This window comes from Setaria viridis, chromosome 1 (assembly GCF_005286985.2).
Source record: "Setaria viridis chromosome 1, Setaria_viridis_v4.0, whole genome shotgun sequence".
NCBI classification, from domain to species: Eukaryota; Viridiplantae; Streptophyta; class Magnoliopsida; order Poales; family Poaceae; genus Setaria; species Setaria viridis.
In genome coordinates this window covers 13937244-13954949 of record NC_048263.2, presented here as the reverse complement: position 1 = coordinate 13954949, position 17706 = coordinate 13937244, and the positions used below count along the sequence as shown (strand labels likewise).

Below are 17706 nucleotides of genomic sequence, written 5' to 3'. Positions count from 1 at the left end.
TACAAACAATTGGTCATATGAGAAAGAATGCCTTCAGCGACGACTGTAATGGACCACGTTCCATTTATCCTAGCCAAACAAAATATGTATACCGAACAATATGCTAGTTAGCTACCATTTTGTAAATTCTTTTATTTTATCAGTTTTCATTATTACTCCTCCGTCCCAAATTGGTACATATCTTTGCTATGTATTTATACATAACATATATCTACGTGCATAACAAAAAAACTATATGTATCTAGGAAAGGCAAAATATTAATTATGCTATCATAACCGAATCAAATAGCACCCTAATTGTTTTCCCAGAGCTAGCGTGGTGTAGTTTTTTTTGAGCTGCAACTTGCCTTCCTCGCTGACGCGGCGTGCTGTGAAACATGTTAATTTTCACTCATTTCTCTTCCAAACATATAATGAATATACAATATATTTTAATACATTTTCAATCAAAAAGACTTTAAAAGTTGCCTGCAACATGGAAATTTCATTTAAAACCTTATTATAAGCATGACACATTGACATCAAATAAAAAAATAACCGTCACCCGAGATGGCGGATCAACACCTTGGAAAGTTGGAAGGTCCCAGCCTCCCACAGGCTCCCAGCACCCTCACGCCTCCATCCCGCTCATATTTGGACGCCGCATTGTGTTCCCCGCGGCCACCGCGCCGCCTTAAACCCTAAACCATGGCCTCCCGCGCCGCCGTGGCGCTCCTCCTCCCAGTCCGCCTCCTTTCCCTCGCGCTCCGCCCGTGCTTCTCTCATTCGTCCACCGCCGCGCCCCGCCGCGCCCGCGCCGCTGCGGCGCTGCTCGCCGTCGCCGCGCTCGTCTCCGCCATCTGCGCGGTGCCCGACGCCGGAACCCGCCCTGTAGTCGCCACCGGCGCCGACGCCGACGCCGACGCCTTGCGATCGGAAATTGAGGCGCTCAGGCTAAAGATCGCGCAGTTGGGTGAGATTGCCTTCTCCCTTCAATGCAGCCCTTTGACCACCCTCGTCGCAACTGTAGTGTCGATTCATATTAGCAGGGGGTTGGAAAATTGTTGTGGAAGTACTGATGTAAACGGATAGCTGACCAATGTAGTGCATGCAATTTGAGATGATCAGTTGGAGCCGGCCTGCCAGAGGCACCTTTGTCCAGATCTCCTATTTTTTTTAAACTTTAAAGAGTAATTTACATGCTTGTTCTTGTCACAAAGCATATAAGTGAGGTTGCATCCGTAGCTCTTTGCTGCTGGATGATATAATCGGATCTTATGCATTTTACTTAGTTTACTGTACCTCAGTGTTTATTTTACCCATTTCTTGAACAGAATCTTTGCTGGAGGAAAATACAAAAACGTTGAACAGTAAAGCTAGTATTTTGGAGGAGGATAACAAACTCATTGAAGCAATGGAATGTGACATCCAGCTTTTAATTGATGGACCAGAGAGTACAAAGGTATGCATGTGTTTAGATCAGTAAGAATGATGATGTATTACATTGCTTTTGCAACATAAGTGATTTTTTTTTATAAAATCATAATCTGTTTTCACTGTTAGTGAAACAAAATTTAATTTGGACTGTGCAATAATCCATTTTTTTCATTTTTCTTTTAAGAAAGCCTTTTACTACCTATAAAATGGGAGAACTAGATTTGCTTTTGTAATATTTACAATAATCCATTTTTTTCATTTTTCATGGTATTGTCATTGGTTTTGTAATACTTAGAGTTTTAGACTCATGCTACCATTGTGTAAAATTTGTTTCATTTATGCCATGGCTGTACAATTTTGAATGGCAGGAATTGACTAAAATTGGTACTGCAATGGAACAAGTTTTACATGGTGGTGGCAAGATTATAAATACTAGGAAAAAGTTCATTTTACTCCCCTCACCTATTTACTTTGTCCACTTAACCCCCTAAGCAAAATTTAGGCTCACTTTGCTCCCTAAACTATTTCGTTTGGTCCAATCTACCCCCTAATTATATTTCTCTTTTTGGTTCTTCACGTACAAGTTGAGTTTTAATTTCAGATTTTGCTAGTTGACTTATAACATGATGCTCTAAGTTATAAAAATACATTAGCAATTTTTCATGATTACTTTTCATACAGTTTTGTATATCTAAGATCAATTTCATATTAAATATTCCTAATCTATGAAAATAATCATGAAAAATTCTTAGTATAATTTTTTAACATAAGGCATTATATTTTGTATCTGCTCACAAAATTTGAACTCAAAATTCAACTCATACACGGCACGGGGAAACAAAAAAGAAAAATCTAATTAGGGGGTAGATTGGACCAAATGAAATAGTTTAGGGGAGTAAAGTGAGCCTAAATTTTGTTCAGGGGGTTAAGCGGACAAAGTGGATAGGTGAGGGGAGTAAAATGGACTTTTTCCTAAATACTACAAAAGCAATGGTGGTGGCAAGATTATAAATGACAATATAATTTTCCCAATAAAATAAAAAATGCTAAGTTCTTGGAGATTTCATTTTTTAGCAACTCGACTTGCTTTTCCAGTAGCGTAACATAAGGCTATCGGGGAAAGCCATAGGTGTTGCATTAGCTAGCAGCAGAAAATAGAGAAATGCTGCAGGGGAGATTTCTTCTGAAATATACGTTTTGAAAGTAAACGATACAAGTTGCATGATATATTGAATCTTCATTAATTCCTGACTCACAATCTCAAGTTATGTATAGTTTCTGTTAATATGTACAGATTTATGTTTATCCCTTTCTGGCCCATGTTGGCCTTATGGCCCATTCGACCCATACTTTGTATACTTGTAACCCTAGACTGAATGCAACGAGGGCAGTCTGGTTATTCTTCCCTTCTTCTCTAACATGGTAACAGATCCTGGTTCTCCCCAACGCCGCCACCGCTTGCAGCCTCTCTCTGCCGGCAAGCTTCTCTTCGCCGGCGAGCCTGCTGCTGACAGGATCCTGCGGCACACCCTCCCTGCTGCCTGATTGTGGCTCTCCCTTCGTTGCGCCGCCTGTTCCCGCGGCCTTTGCGTCGCCGGTAGAGACGGTGCCCCTTCCCCTCTGCGTCGCCGATTGAGGTAGCGCCCTCACCCTCTGCGTCGCCGGTCGAGGCAGTGCCCCTCCCTCTCTGCAGTGCCGATTGAGGTGCCGCTCCTCATCTCCTGTACGTCTACGTCTCCGATTCGGTTGCCGCCCCTCCTCTCCTCTCCATCTAACCAGCAACAGAGGGAGTTCGTGCTGCTGTTTGTGCTGCTGTGGCGTCCACCTCTCCAACGTCAGCCTCGTCCCTCTTCTTACTGTCATGGGGTCATCTGCTGCTCCTTCTACCACTCTTGCACCCGTTTCATTTGGTGCCCCTGTCATGGATGTGAAGCTCAATGGATCAAACTACAGAGAATGGGCTTTCTCTCTCAAAATGCTGCTGCGATCTGCTGATCTTGCCTCACATCTCACTGATGCCCCACCACCAGCCACTAATGATAAAGAGGTCAAAGCTTGGAACCTTGAAGATGATCGGGTAATGACAACTATCTGCATGAGTATTGATCTGAGCATTCGCTCCTGTCTTGAGGATCACAATACTGCAAAAGAGATGTGGGACTACCTGAAAGGTCGCTATCAACAAAGCAGCTCGGTCCTTCGCTATTCACTTCGCCAGAACCTTCATCATCTCCAACAGCAGGACATGTCGGTTGAGGAGTATTATAATGCCTTCACTAAGATATCACGCCAGCTTGATTCAATGGTTCCCAAGCCTTCTCCCTTATGCAAGGATTGTGTCCCATCTTTGACTGACAGAGACAAGTATGATCAGCAGAATACTATGTTTGACTTTGTGATGGGTCTGCGGTCTGAGTTTGAACCCATTCGTGTTCAGCTTTTGGGGAGACCTACTCTTCCTACATTGTCTGAAGCACTATCTGCCCTCATGGCTGAGGAGACGCGCCTTAAAACTCTTACTGCACCAGTGTCTCAGCATTCAGTGCTAGCTGCTCCTTCCCTGTCTGTTTCGGTTGCAGCACCAGCCACCTCTCAAAAGACTCCTTGCAGCCAATGTGGCAGGACGAATCATCCAGATGAATGGTGTTTCAAGAAGTATCCTCACCTCTTGGCTGAAATGCGAGCAAAGCGTGCTGCTTCATGCCGGGGGCCACTTGCAGTTTCTTCTAGCACCCAAGCAGTAGCTGCACCACAGTTCCAAGCAACAGCACCTCAGTTCCAACAAGCAGTAGCATCTCAGTTCCAACTTCACTCAGCACCTCAGTTCCAACAGCAATCTAGCAGCACCACCTCTGCTCCAGTTAGTGCATACATGTCAGCTAGCTCCTTGTCCTCCACATTGCACCCAGGTACTAGTTTTTGGGTGTTGGATTCCGGAGCTTCTTTTCATATGACTTCCGATTCCTCTCATTTGGATTCTTGTCAGCCAATCGCTGATACTCGTTCTCGTTCTGTTCAGACCGCTGATGGTAACTTTTGCACAGTTACTCATCAGGGAAATCTTGTCACTTCTGATTTTGATGTTTCTCTTGTGCCAAAACTTTCCATGAATCTTATTTCTGTTGGCCAACTAGCTGATATGAATTGTGTTATTGGGTTTGATGCCACCTCTTGTTTTATTCAGGATCGGCAAACCTGAGCACTTCTTGGTACTGGCCGTCGCCATAAAAGCTCATCAGGTCTCCACATCCTTGATCATCTTCGGTTGCCGCCATCACCTTATTTTGCATCATCTGATGGATAAGTCTTTGTACTGCTGGTCTTTGTGGGGCTCTTTGTACTTTTGTTCTTTGTGGGGCTGCAGCACTTCCTGCATGCTGCAGCACTAGGCCATCATCTTAGACTAGCTTTTAGGATAGCATCTTAGACTAGCATCTAGCATATGCTTGGCTGCCCACCAGCCTATATATATGAATCCCCAACCCCTTGGTTGGTCATGGCATTGTGTGAGAAGTAAACCAGAAAAATCGCCCCAACCTCTAGTGTCATCCTCTCAATGAGAGTAACAATTCAGCTACTAACATCATCGTCATCAGCTTCTATTGCGGCCACTTTCCCTCAATGGCATCATCGCTTAGGTCATTTGTGTGGCTCACGTCTGTCTACCTCAGTCAAGCAGGGTGTTCTTGGTCATGTATCAATTGATCGCTCTTTTGAATGTACTGGTTGTAAACTAGGGAAACAGATTCAACTTCCTTATCCGTCTAGTGACTCCAAAACTACACAACCTTTTGCTCTTGTACATTCTGATGTATGGGTACCTGCTCCTTTTGCCTCCAAAGGTGGCCACAAGTATTATGTCATATTCATTGATGATTATTCTCGCTACACCTGGATTTATTTCATGAAGCATCGGTCTCAATTGTTATCCATTTACAAGTCTTTTGTTCAAATGGTTCATACTCAATTTTCTTCTCCCATTCGCATCTTTCGTTCCATTTCTGGGGGAGAGTATCTTTCTAATGCTTTTCGTCAGCTTCTTTCTTCTGAAGGAACCTTGCCTCAGCTCTCTTGTCCTGGTGCTCATGCTCAAAATGGTGTTGCTGAGCGTAAGCATCATCATATCATTGAAACTGCACGAACTCTTCTCATTTCCTCTTTTGTGCCTTCTCATTTTTGAGCTGAAGCTGTATCTACTGCTATATATCTCATCAATCTTCAGCCATCATCTCGTCATCAGGCCAAATGCCCTGGAGAAGTCTTGCATGGGTCTTCTCCTAAATATACCCACCTTTGTGTTTTTGGTTGCCCGTGTTATGTTCTTCTACCTTCTCATGAATGCTCAAAGCTCACTGCTCAATCAGTTGAGTGCGTTTTTCTTGGTTATATTCTTGAGCACAAGGGTTATCGGTGTTATGACCCTTCAGCTCGTTGTATTCGTATTTCTCGTGATGTCACTTTTCTTGAAAATAAGCCATATTTTTACTCTTCTACTCCTCCACCCTCCTCATCTGTTGAGTCCCTCTCCTTCCTTTTCTTGCCACCTATATCTAGTTCATCATGTCCTTCCTCTTTTGACACGGCTCCATCTTCTCTTGATTCCTCTACCATTCACTTGAACCAGCTCCATCTCTTGATCCAACACCTCCACCTCCGCTGTTTGTTCCAACTTCACAACCACTACCTTCATCTGTTACATCTTTTCCTTTTCACTATTCTCGTCGAGCCCGTATTCCTTCTCATACCTCTAGTCCTCCTTTAGACGATACTTCTTCTCCTGTCCCAACACCACCTTCTTCTCCACCATATAACCTTAGGGATCGTTCTACTATTATTGTCCCTGATCGACTTGGTTTTCCCACTGCTGGTGCTGTTTGTGAGCCTTCTTCTTATCAGGAAGCTGTCCATCTTCCTGTTTGGCAAGATGATATGTCTGTTGAACTTCATGCTTTACAACGCACGGGTACTTGGGAGGTTGTTCCATTGCCTCATGATGTTGTCCCCATCACCTGCAAGTGGGTATACAAGGTTAAAACCAAAGCTGATGGCTCTATTGAGAGGTACAAGGCTCGCTTAGTTGCTCGGGGATTCCAACAGTCCTATGGTCATGATTATGAGGAGACTTTTGCTCCCGTTGCTCATATGACCACAGTCCATACTCTTATTGCTGTGGCTGCCATTCATTCATGGACTATCTCTCAAATGGATGTTAAGACTGCTTTTCTTCATGGTGATCTGCAAGAGAATGTCTATATGCATCCACCGCCGGGAGTTGAGGTTCCTCCTGGATATGTTTGTCATCTTAGGCGTGCTCTTTATGGTCTCAAGCAAGCACCAAGAGCTTGGTTTCAGCGGTTCAGTTCAGTTGTTACTGCTGCAGGTTTCACTCCGTGTGACCATGATCCAGCTCTGTTTGTTCATACCTCTCCACGAGGTCACACTTTAATTCTGCTATATGTTGATGACATGTTGATCACTGGGGATGATTCAGAATACATTACCTTTGTTAAAGAGCGCCTTTGTGAACAATTTATGATGTCTGATCTGGGTTCCCTAAGCTATTTTCTGGGCATTGAAATTACCTCCACTACTGATGGCTATTATCTCTCTCAAGCCAAGTATATTCAAGACTTGCTTGCTCGTTCTGGCATTACTGACACTCGGTGTGCTGCTACTCCTATGGAGCTTCATCTTCATCTAAAGCCATCAGATGGTCTTCCTCTTGCAGATCCGACACGGTATCGCCATCTTGTTGGTAGCCTGGTCTATCTTACTGCTACCAGACCAGACATTACTTATGCAGTCCACATTCTCACACAGTTTGTCAGTGCACCTACCACAGTTCACTATGCTCATTTGCTTCGTGTTCTGCGGTATCTGCGGGGGACAATCTCTCAACGACTGTTTTATGCCGCATCCAGTCGGCCTGTGCTCCATGCTTACTCTGATGCTACTTGGGCTAGTGATCATACTGATCGAAGATCTGTGACTGGTTACTGTATCTTCCTTGGTGACTCACCAATTGCATGGAAGTCCAAGAGGCAAACTGCAGTTTCCGGTTCTAGCACTGAAGCTGAACTAAGAGCTCTAGCCACAACAACAGCAGAAATTATTTGGCTCCGTTGGCTGTTGGCTGATTTTGGAGTTACTTGTGCTGATCCTACCATTCTCTGTTGTGACAACACTAGTGCTATTCAAACTGCCAACAATCCAATCAAGCATGAGCTCACTAAGCATATTGGTGTTGATGCCTCCATACGATCTCACTGTCAACAATCTACTGTTGATCTTCAGTACACACCTTCTGAACTTCAGCTTGCAAATTTCTTCACCAAGGCTCAGACTAGAGATCAACATCAATTTCATATTCTCAAACTAAATGTGTCTAATTTAGATTCTTCTCAGCCACTTTTAGTTTGAGGGGGGCTGTTAATATGTACAGATTTATGTTTATCCCTTTCTGGCCCATGTTGACCTTATGGCCCATTCGGCCCATACTTTGTATACTTGTAACCCTAGACTGAATGGAACGAGGGCAGTCTGGTCATTCTTCCCTTCTCTAACAGTTTCAAGGGCATATTAATCTGAATCACAATTGGGAATTTAGACCCAACTTATATCAAAATGTGTAATATGCCAACTTTTGTTATTCAGTTTTGACCTAAATTTATGAGCTTTAGTCATTAGACGGGCTAATTCTTCTAAACTTGACAGTTTTATTTTCTCATTTATAGAATTATTTTTGAGGTTGTATAATTGTCTGGCAACAGATAGATTATGTCCACAAGCTTTCTTGCACATAAACACTTGTTTCCTATGTTTGCAGGATTCCAAAAGCAAATCATATTCTGCTGGCAACATTAAATCTATGGAAGATGAGGTACCTCCTCTTTATGTCATAGTGTGTGTCATTCTTCTTTTTGTTACACATGTATGTGCAAGTCATATATAAGAAACTAATCTCGATATTTGAGTAGTGCTATAAACAAATGTTCCTGTATCTATTCTACGGATCATGTGCGGTGAAAGTCACCTGCATGCAGTGGCGGAGCTTGCAGCTAAATGCAGCAGGGGGGCAAATAGCAAAGAACAATAGGAGTGCTTAGTGTAAAAACTTTTCTAAGCTGGTACAGTATACATCAATGGAGTTTGCAAAAATTGAGGGCGGGCCATGGCCCATTTTGGCCTGTGAGAAGCTCTGCCCCTGCATGCATGTTTTAAAGTGTAATGTTTAGTAAAATACATAAGAGGCCGTTCTTAATCAATTTCACATGTCATAGAATTCATGTTATCGATGCTGTATAGGTACAACAACTCCAGCAAGAGGTCAGTAAGATAAACAAAAATTCTGACACGATAGAATCGTTAGCACGTGATACTGAGAGAAGGGTGGAAACTCTGAGTTCGGAGGTCAAAAAGGTATGTTCAGAGCCTCTTACACGTGCCCTTGGATTTGCATTTTACAACTCTTACTTGTGCATATGATCATTGTTAACTGTTGTTACGGGAGCATTAGAGATGCTAAAATGTTTGAGAACTATTTGGAAAAGTAGAAAATCATCTTCATGAGTTTGATGGTGGTGATTGTCTTAAAAAGCAGCCAAATATTGTGGTTTGTTGGAGCTAGGTACAAAAGTTATCCGGTACACATCATGGAAGCGAAAGAAAATCCTAGGATTTTTCCACTGAGTTCTGCAATGTACTATGAAAGGGAAATGCTTATTCCTTCCATATGGCCAGTTTTCAATCTTCTTTCCCTCCATGCCGTTGCTATCATCTCTGTCTGTGTATTCCATTTTCTCTCTTCATTTCACCCCTGGAAAAATCGATTACATTATCCTTGCCATGAGTTCCTACATTTTGATCCTTAACTGACCATGGAGTTGTTCCCAGTAATACTAAAAAAAGTATGACCCTCTACCTATCTTATTCACAGACCCCTACATCAAATTCATTGCAATGTAAAGCACAACCTAATTACTGGAAATTGGCAGCTCAAATGACATGGAAAACTCACACGAAATATGTCAATTGATTGCCATACTCTTGACAATCCGGAAAATAACAGTTTTTTTCTCTTGAAACAACTGCTTGACATTAAACAGACATACAGCACTACTGATTGAACTCATTGTTCTTTTGTGCCACTAGACTTCATGAAGATATCGTATAAAATAGAATACTATTTTAATTTTGGAACTTCCCAGATAGAGGATATAATTGCGGAGCAATGGATCCAAATTCGACAATTTGAACAAGCATTTGTATTAACTAAGGTAATCCATCATGCATATCTTTTACATTATTCAGACGCAGTTCTTTCATTGAGTGAAATGAACACAGATGATGGCATCAAAAGTTCATGAGAGAAGTAGGCCATTGCAGATGGTTTTCAAGTGGCCTGGAAAAGAAACAATTCTTAAGGTACCTTACCTTGGCACCTCCAACTGCAAGCAGCATTGGTTTCTGAATGTTGTACATGTTGCAATATTTAGTTGAAGCTTGCTATATCTAGGTACAAATAGGGTACTGCATTAAATGATGCGCCGTTCAGCAAATTAGAACCTTTTGTCTCTTTGAGATCTGGTGCAAGATTATAGATACCCGTTGCCCTTGATTCTGGTGGAATTTTCCTCCCCCATCCTACTTGTCACCTACTGCAAATCATCTACACAGAGCACTTACTAGAACTCAGATCAATATTGAGGTAGACAAGTCCTATTATAGCCAATTTGGTTGCAATGCCTCTGATCCAGTCCAAGATTGACCTAGATTGACTAGAGATAGGGTTATTTAGCTGAGTCCATACTCCATACCACAAAAAAGGGCACACTTTGCATCCTGGTGATCAAGCAAATAATCTCTCTGCTGTCACTCCAACTTGTGCTCTGAGTTCTGGGCCCCTTTTCCACTTCTCCAGTCTCTTTGATGCCATTTTTTGTTACCTTTTTTTTGTGGAACTTACCCTGTGGACCTGACAATCCATTTGGTACCAAAGTCAGCCTTTCACTCAAGGTGTTATGTAATGTAGTGAGCTTATGATAGTTAGGAAAACTTGGTATTATTTTGCTTTAAATTTAGAAATGTCAAAATATGCGGCCATTTGTATCAGAATGCACTGCACTGAATAAAGAAAATTTCCATGGGAATTTAGAATGGCAATGTGGATCTAAACACATTCACTAGCTCACATATATACTCTGCGCATCATTAATCCCTTATTATGTCCTTATATATGACCTACAATTTTTCGTCTGTTTTTTCGGTACTATTTCTTGATATTTCCATTTGCAGTATGCTGGGGATATCGATCTCAAAGATATTTTTCTTAGAGGGGCATCATATGCATGGTCCTGTTTTTCTCATACATATAAACAGTCCAGTAGTTTTCGACAAGAAATAAACAGATACTATCATGAGGTACCTGCTATTGCTCCCTATCTTATGTCACTAATATTTTTGTAAGCATGAAGTGCATCATCATGAATCTAATTGTATTAAACAAAGAAAAAATGGTACCAGTAATAGAAAGTATATTGAATTGACTGAATGGTGACGAAATAACAACCGGAACCACCTCTCTGATGTCGTTTGTTTTGTTTATTAATTTATGCAGTCAAAAATATCTTCTATTGTTCCTCCAGCTGTTCCGGCAGCAACCAATGTCTAGTAACAAAACTGTTTTGGCTATTGGTTTTCTTAAGTGTTTTCCTCTTTCTGTAGGCATATCGATTCCGCAAAGCAATCCGTCGCCAATATATTCCTGACACAGACAGGCCTGACGTCTTCTTCTTGGGTGGTTCCGTTTCAAGATCAAGCATTTCTATTCCATATGACCAATTCAAGCTTTTTATTTCATCAACACAAAAGTTTCATCATAAGGTGTCTGTCTTGCATTATCATCTCTTCAAACAAATATATCACCGCATAGCTGTCTTTCTGTGAGTTGACATGGCGCACCTCACATCACTAATTATGCATGGATGCGAGACTAATTCATTGATGACTTTCGCAGGTCCAAGTTTTTCTCCATGATGCTCTGGAATCAAACACATACAGCAGATGTTTAGCGAATGAGCCTGTTACATTTGTCTTGGTGGGTATTTCTCAACTTCTATGGTTGTTGGTATTACCTCTGCAACTCTACCGAACTGAAATCATCAGAGTTTCCTTGGGTTAAACTGCAGGCATATCTTCTTGTCGTTTCACCAATGTGGATCGCTTGGTTCCTTTATTCATGGCGATTTGGCTCAAGAAAATGAAAATTTGTCAGAAAAAGAATTGTGCAGTCCTGGGTTCTCTTTTATTTTTCACGCAAAAGGTATAGAAGAGTGTAACCAAGAAAAAACATGTGAAAAAATATGCAATCATCATGGGGTGAAAAATATCTTGTATATCTATAACTGTCATAGAACTATTTAAACCATTTCACCCAATTGCAATATGGACATATCATATAGCACAGTTCAAAGTGTGAAAATATGCTAGCAGCCGGTTGTTTCCTGGAACCGAAAGGCGCAAAGGGGTACACTTCTACATTTTCCATTACTAATGAATTAATGATTGCTCCTCCCAACCATGTTGTCCAACATACTCCCACTGTATAGATACGCTAAGGTTGCATGTAAAAGACTAACACGCCCCTAGATAAAAGGATTTCTAAGATTAAGGTTGCATGTAAAAGACTAATATGTCCTTGACTAAAGCCTTAGAAATCACACAGAAAACTTATGTGTTAATATATATGGAAGGGGGAGTTACCCAAGTTTGGATTATTGGTTGGCATGCCAAAATGCCTTTGCACCGGTGTAGCCTGCCAGCTTGTGATTAAAGTAGCCATAGCCGTTTTGCTACTGAAAAGCACATTGCATATTGGAGAAACTACTGGATACTAAGATGGAACATCACGTCTACGGTCATCACTACTTTGATAAGCGAAGGACCATCAAGGTGCTAGTACAAGGGTTCGTTTTAGTTGAAGCTCATTAGAAGTCATAAAAACTTAAGATACAAGTCACAATCCTTTAACTCCTATTTATCCAACTGGATACTAAGAAGGAACATCACGTCTACGGTCATCATCACTTTGATAAGCGAAGGACCATCAAAGAGCTAGTACAAAGGTTCGTTTTAGTTGAAGCTCATTAGAAGTCATAAAAACATAACATACAAGTCCCAATCCTTAACTTCTATTTATCCTACTCCACATGCTCCGGGTCTTGAACCCCCTTAACCCCCATCTGGACTTTTGGTTTGTGAATCACCACATGCATCTACTTGTCTACACTCACCCTATTGTAAGGTACTCCCTCCATCCCAAATTACTATTCGTTTTGCATTTCTAGGTATATAGCTTTTGATATGCACATAGATATATACAAGGTCTAAATACATAGTAGAAGTTATATATCTAGAAAAGTCAAAATGAACAGTATTTTGGGACGGAAGGAGTACTTAGTAAGAACCATATTAGCAATCAACATCTATGATGGTAAGGTGGGTTGATAGTGTTACCATTGTGTTCACAATAGTTATTCTGAGGATAACCCGAAAGAAATAAGCTAGTAAACCATTTCTCATTCAAAAGGTCCCTTGATCCGTAAGCATACAGATTAGTTGTAGCTTTTTTAAAGGTCCCTTGATGTCACTTAGGAGGGGTGAATAGGCATTCCTACAAATCAAACTTAAAGTGCAGTGGATAGTAGAATGTCGGCTTAGCTAGGTCTAAAGCTTGAATTCAAAATACAAGCTATTTTAACCAGCAAAAGTCAATCCAAGGGTTACCACAGCATAGTAGGAGAGTAGACTTGCAGATGTAGCGAAGACTTGTGCTCAAAACATGTTGACTAAAGAGATCGAGGAAGGAACCCAAAAGTCAATTCCCACAAGGACAAGAGCGTGAAGAACACAATGAGACACAAGATTTAGATCCGAAGTTCACTCCAATGAAGGGAGCTACGTCTCCGTTGATGAGCCCACAGAGAGCGGTGTTGCTTTCAATCCTTCCCTCTCTCAATCAACCATGATGATCGAGATTGAGTTACTTACTATGAAATTCTCCGCAAGGATGGGTGATACAAATGTCTGGGGCACACCACACGAGTTGGGTGCTCCATGGTGATGCCTATCTATCTAGGAGTTCAAGAAATCCAAGAGTAATAAACCCAAGGCGATGCTTGACTGATGACTTCAAAGCTCAAAGATGCAGATGATGCTCACAAGGTGTCTCACAAGTTCCACTCAAATCTTAGTCAAAGATGTGCTCTAGTGTGGTTGGGAGAGGGAGATTAAATGCTAGGGAAGCTTTTATCCCAGGTTAGGTAGAAATGGTCAAGAGAGTTGAGAGGAAGGGGTGAAGGGGTATTTATAGTGGGGTCCTACACCCCTGGTTTCACGTAGCCATGTTGGAGTATAGTGGGGTCCCGCACCCCAGGTGACATGGAGTTCAAGAGCAGGACCACGGTCGTGGTTCCACACCCCCATATTATGTGGAGGCCAAGCGCTCCTATCTTCTTCGATGGTGTGGGGACCCCATATCCTATGATGCTGACACTCCCCTTTGGCATCAAGCACCAAAAATTGGAGAAGAACTATGAAGTCTAGTCTTCATCCATGTTGTCATCATTGCAGTGACTTGTGGAAGTTTGTTGTGCCTTCCATTGCTCATAGTAAGCATCAAGTGTCTCATGATCGACCACTATCCTTTCTTGCACATAACCACTACCACCACTATGTTATCCCCCACGATAACATCAACCTCCATAAATGCTGCTACTCCCACCAACATCATTGCTCATACTAGCTTCGGGTGTGTTGGTAGTATCTATATAATCATTTAACCAATCAAACATGTTATCAGTGTTGCAGATGGCACAAGGATGTGGCATATAAGGAAGCACACGAGGAATGGGAGGCTGAAGATTTGCTTCTTGAGATAAGCGATCTTGATTTTCTTGCACTCTATGAAGATCTCTCCTTACGCTCTCGGTTTGGTCATAGACATCATAGTTAACATTCTTAATGTAGCCAAAGAGAGTGGCGAACCATTTCTTAAGCATGTTAGCCACATCGTGAGAGCCACGATCAGATTGATGAAATGAGCTATTAGTAGTAGCAACTCTAGATGATGAAGGATCAATAAGTGGAGAAGGTACCAGTTAAGAACTTGAACATGACGAGATGTTAGGCTTGCAAGTGCGATGAGTGGGGTTTGTCACATCAACCCTCATAAGAACATAGCTAGCTTGAGGCAAATCCTTCACAAAATGCTTCTTGGTCACCACTTCAATCATCCTCATAATATATGGAGCATGGGTGCAACTCTTGGTAGACATGCAAGAAGTAACGATTATATCTTACCAAATGATCTCAAAGACAATAAACTCAAAATTATAATCACTAAGAAGATTGAGAAGTATCTTGGTCACCACTTGAACTTGAGTCTCATTTTCTTCTTTTGGCATGACGATGTTCCCATGTCCTTGTAATAGGACTCTAAAGTGCTAGATTTCCAATATTGACCATAGTGTGTCCCACTGCAAATCCTCCACATACTCATTAGGTGGCATTTGATAGGTGTGTACCTTCAGCTTGCCAAAATCATCATTACCATAGCTTAGAACACATGCAAACGTTGCCTTGGAGCATCTATACAATTCACCTTGAATCATGAAACTAAAGCAATCTTTAACACCCCGAGAAAACCAAAGAGTGGTAAAGAATTAAGCAATGGCCTCATTGTTCCAATCATACCTAAATGTCATGACCCTATCCATGTTGGCATTCTAAAGATTGCTCAAGGCATGCATGATTGAGATCAAGATCATTTACGTCTGATCCAATTTTGAAGAGTTATAGTAATCAATGTGGAAAAGATTGTAGGAGAGAGGATCATCCATAAATAAGTCTGTCACAAACATAGTAGGATTGGTATACTTTTCCTTCTTAAATAGCTTGGTTTTTTAGGATGATAATCATTCTCCCCAGGTGGCATGTCATTCCCATGCAATCTTCTCCTAGCTTTCACCATCATAAGAGAATCAATAGGACTAACATCATGCGAAGGCCCTTCAATGTCATTTTTATTGTCAACCCGGCGTGCACTATCACTGTTGGTATATTTAACAATCACGAATAAATCCGCAAGTGCACGGATATACCATTGTAGCATTTCACCCAAGAGTATTCCTAAGGGTATCGTATTTCCCAAAGGAAGGCGGGTAGGTCAAAAGAGTTTACTATGCATATGAGTATATCAATAGATGAGTAGATGCACTACACAAGACAGGGTAAGGATAATGATAGATAAGGTAGTGTGACACACACAGAAGAATCATCTCAAGATAACTAAGCTAAGGAGAAGGCCTAAGAGTCAGCTCTAGGTTCATATGTACTTCCTATATACTGCACAGATCATACAAGTATAACATACATACACATTGTATAGGACTTAGTTCTATGCACACAGGCACTACAGGGAGACAGCATCCCAACCGGTCTACTGGCGCAGTTGCTGCTAATTTACGAACTCCTACAATGTACCCGAATGTGGGGGATTATGAAGGATGGACAGGACTGTCACCACCTGCCGTCTACCCCTAGCAACCCATGGGACAAACTCATATCCAACGAAGCTAAGCATTCCAAGCACCACGCTTGCATTGTTAACAACACTCCAACCATCCTGAGCTATTGTGACCAGGGCTAGAGCTACCATAGACATGGCCATTGAACCGATGCCGTGGCATAGACGAACTAGCCTATACATGGTATATATGCACACAAAGTATATACTATAGCATGGTCTAAAGGCACACATGAGAGCATATAAGCCTATACTACAATAGCAAGGGTACATGACTAGCATATGAGCGTTATCAACATAGCAAGGGTATAAGACTAACTCATGCATATAAGAACCAAGCACAACACTAAATGAAGAAGATGAATAACTTGAATAGCATAAAAGATACAAGAGCCATACCCTGAACTCCCAAGAAGACTTGGAACCTTGAGTAGAGCTACTCTAGCCTAACTCCACTAACTTGGAAACTACGAGAGAGAGAGAGAGAGAGAGAGAGAGAGAGAGAGAGAGAGAGAGAGAGTGATTCAACTTGTGGTGTGTGTTGGAAGAGAGAGCACACCCCTCTATTTATAGGTCCATAGAGGTGGTTACATGAAGGAATAATTGGGAAATGTACCCTAACTGACCAAGGGACACCATCAACCATCACCATGTGGAGGCTGATTACCAGAGGAGACAGAGGCGGTTCGGCCGATCCAAGGGTTCGGCTGAATCCCTGGTGGCCCCCCTCGCAACCGTCTTCATCTGGGAGTCTGACATGTGGGTCCTGAAGGCGGTGCTCGGTGTTTGACACGGTGTTGAGGCGGTTTGGGACCGTTTATGGGCCCTCCAATGCATGTGCTTCCCATGTGACAATCTCTCATTGGTTGGAGTTGTGTTTCTTCATCATGGGAGTGTGTTTTCTCCTTCCTTTTGTGTTTATTCACTTGCACTCAAATAATCTCCAAGAACATGTGGAACTACATTATTCTTAACTAATTATGCATGTAAGAAATGTCAATCCTCCTTTATTCATGAGAATATTGACGATCATATTTGGTACTTAACGACCATCAACAACTTCCCCAAGCTAGCCCTTTGCTCATCCTGAGCAAATGCTAAGACTTAGGTTGGTTGATCAGGAGTTGCTACTATGCTATATTCCTAACTTATGCCATGCCTACAACAAAGTATTCTTCCATGATTTGAATAAGTTGGCATTGATCTTATCTCTTACCTTACTCCTATGGGACATGTAGTTTCACCTTGTCTTGGGCAGTTGAGAGATAGAACAGTTTCATAGGGCACCATTCACTCATCCCTTGATTAGCTATCAATCTGGAGATTTTGCAAAGTTTTTCAAAAGAAATCAAAGTTCCTCAAATGATACTCTCGAATCACTCAATGTGTATCATTCCTCACCAAGGCATATGATTGCCTTTATTTCACAACCTACTCCTAATGGGCTTATATGTGGAGCTATAGGTGGGCAAGATGAAGGCATGCCTATTTCTCATTTGTTGCTAAGTCAAAGACCGGATCATTTGGAGAAGCAAGTCATACAACCTGATCAAGATGTGCTTGTGTGTGGATGGGATATTGTGGATGGTATATGAACTCCCTTTGTATGATCCATCTTTCTCCTTTGCCTTTTCTTTTAGGACATGGGCTATCTTTTTCCTTTTTCTCTTTTTTTCACCATGCTTTCATGAGCATGTCTTTTTTTT

The 17706-nt window shown here is 41.7% G+C and overlaps 1 protein-coding gene and 1 pseudogene across 5 annotated transcripts; one reads left to right on the top strand and one right to left on the bottom strand.

Moving 5' to 3' along the window:
- The first annotated feature begins 584 nt into the window (after positions 1-584).
- On the top strand, positions 585-11880 carry LOC117860712 (uncharacterized). Of its 5 annotated transcripts, XM_072292752.1 has the most exons (10): positions 588-952; positions 1314-1441; positions 8243-8300; positions 8726-8835; positions 9624-9692; positions 9760-9840; positions 10711-10836; positions 11140-11298; positions 11432-11512; positions 11604-11880. In XM_072292752.1, the coding sequence occupies exons 1-10, from the start codon at positions 688-690 to the stop codon at positions 11676-11678; spliced, it is 1152 nt and encodes a 383-aa protein (XP_072148853.1). In that variant the 5' UTR covers positions 588-687; the 3' UTR covers positions 11679-11880. The 5 variants fall into 5 exon arrangements, with proteins under 5 accessions (XP_072148865.1, XP_072148858.1, XP_072148864.1 ...); XM_072292757.1 differs by lacking the exon at positions 9624-9692 and having other exon boundaries at positions 586-952; XM_072292761.1 differs by lacking the exon at positions 10711-10836 and having other exon boundaries at positions 587-952.
- A 2693-nt stretch (positions 11881-14573) lies between these two features.
- LOC140221606 (uncharacterized) lies at positions 14574-15191 on the bottom strand (annotated as a pseudogene).
- Positions 15192-17706: the final 2515 nt, after the last annotated feature.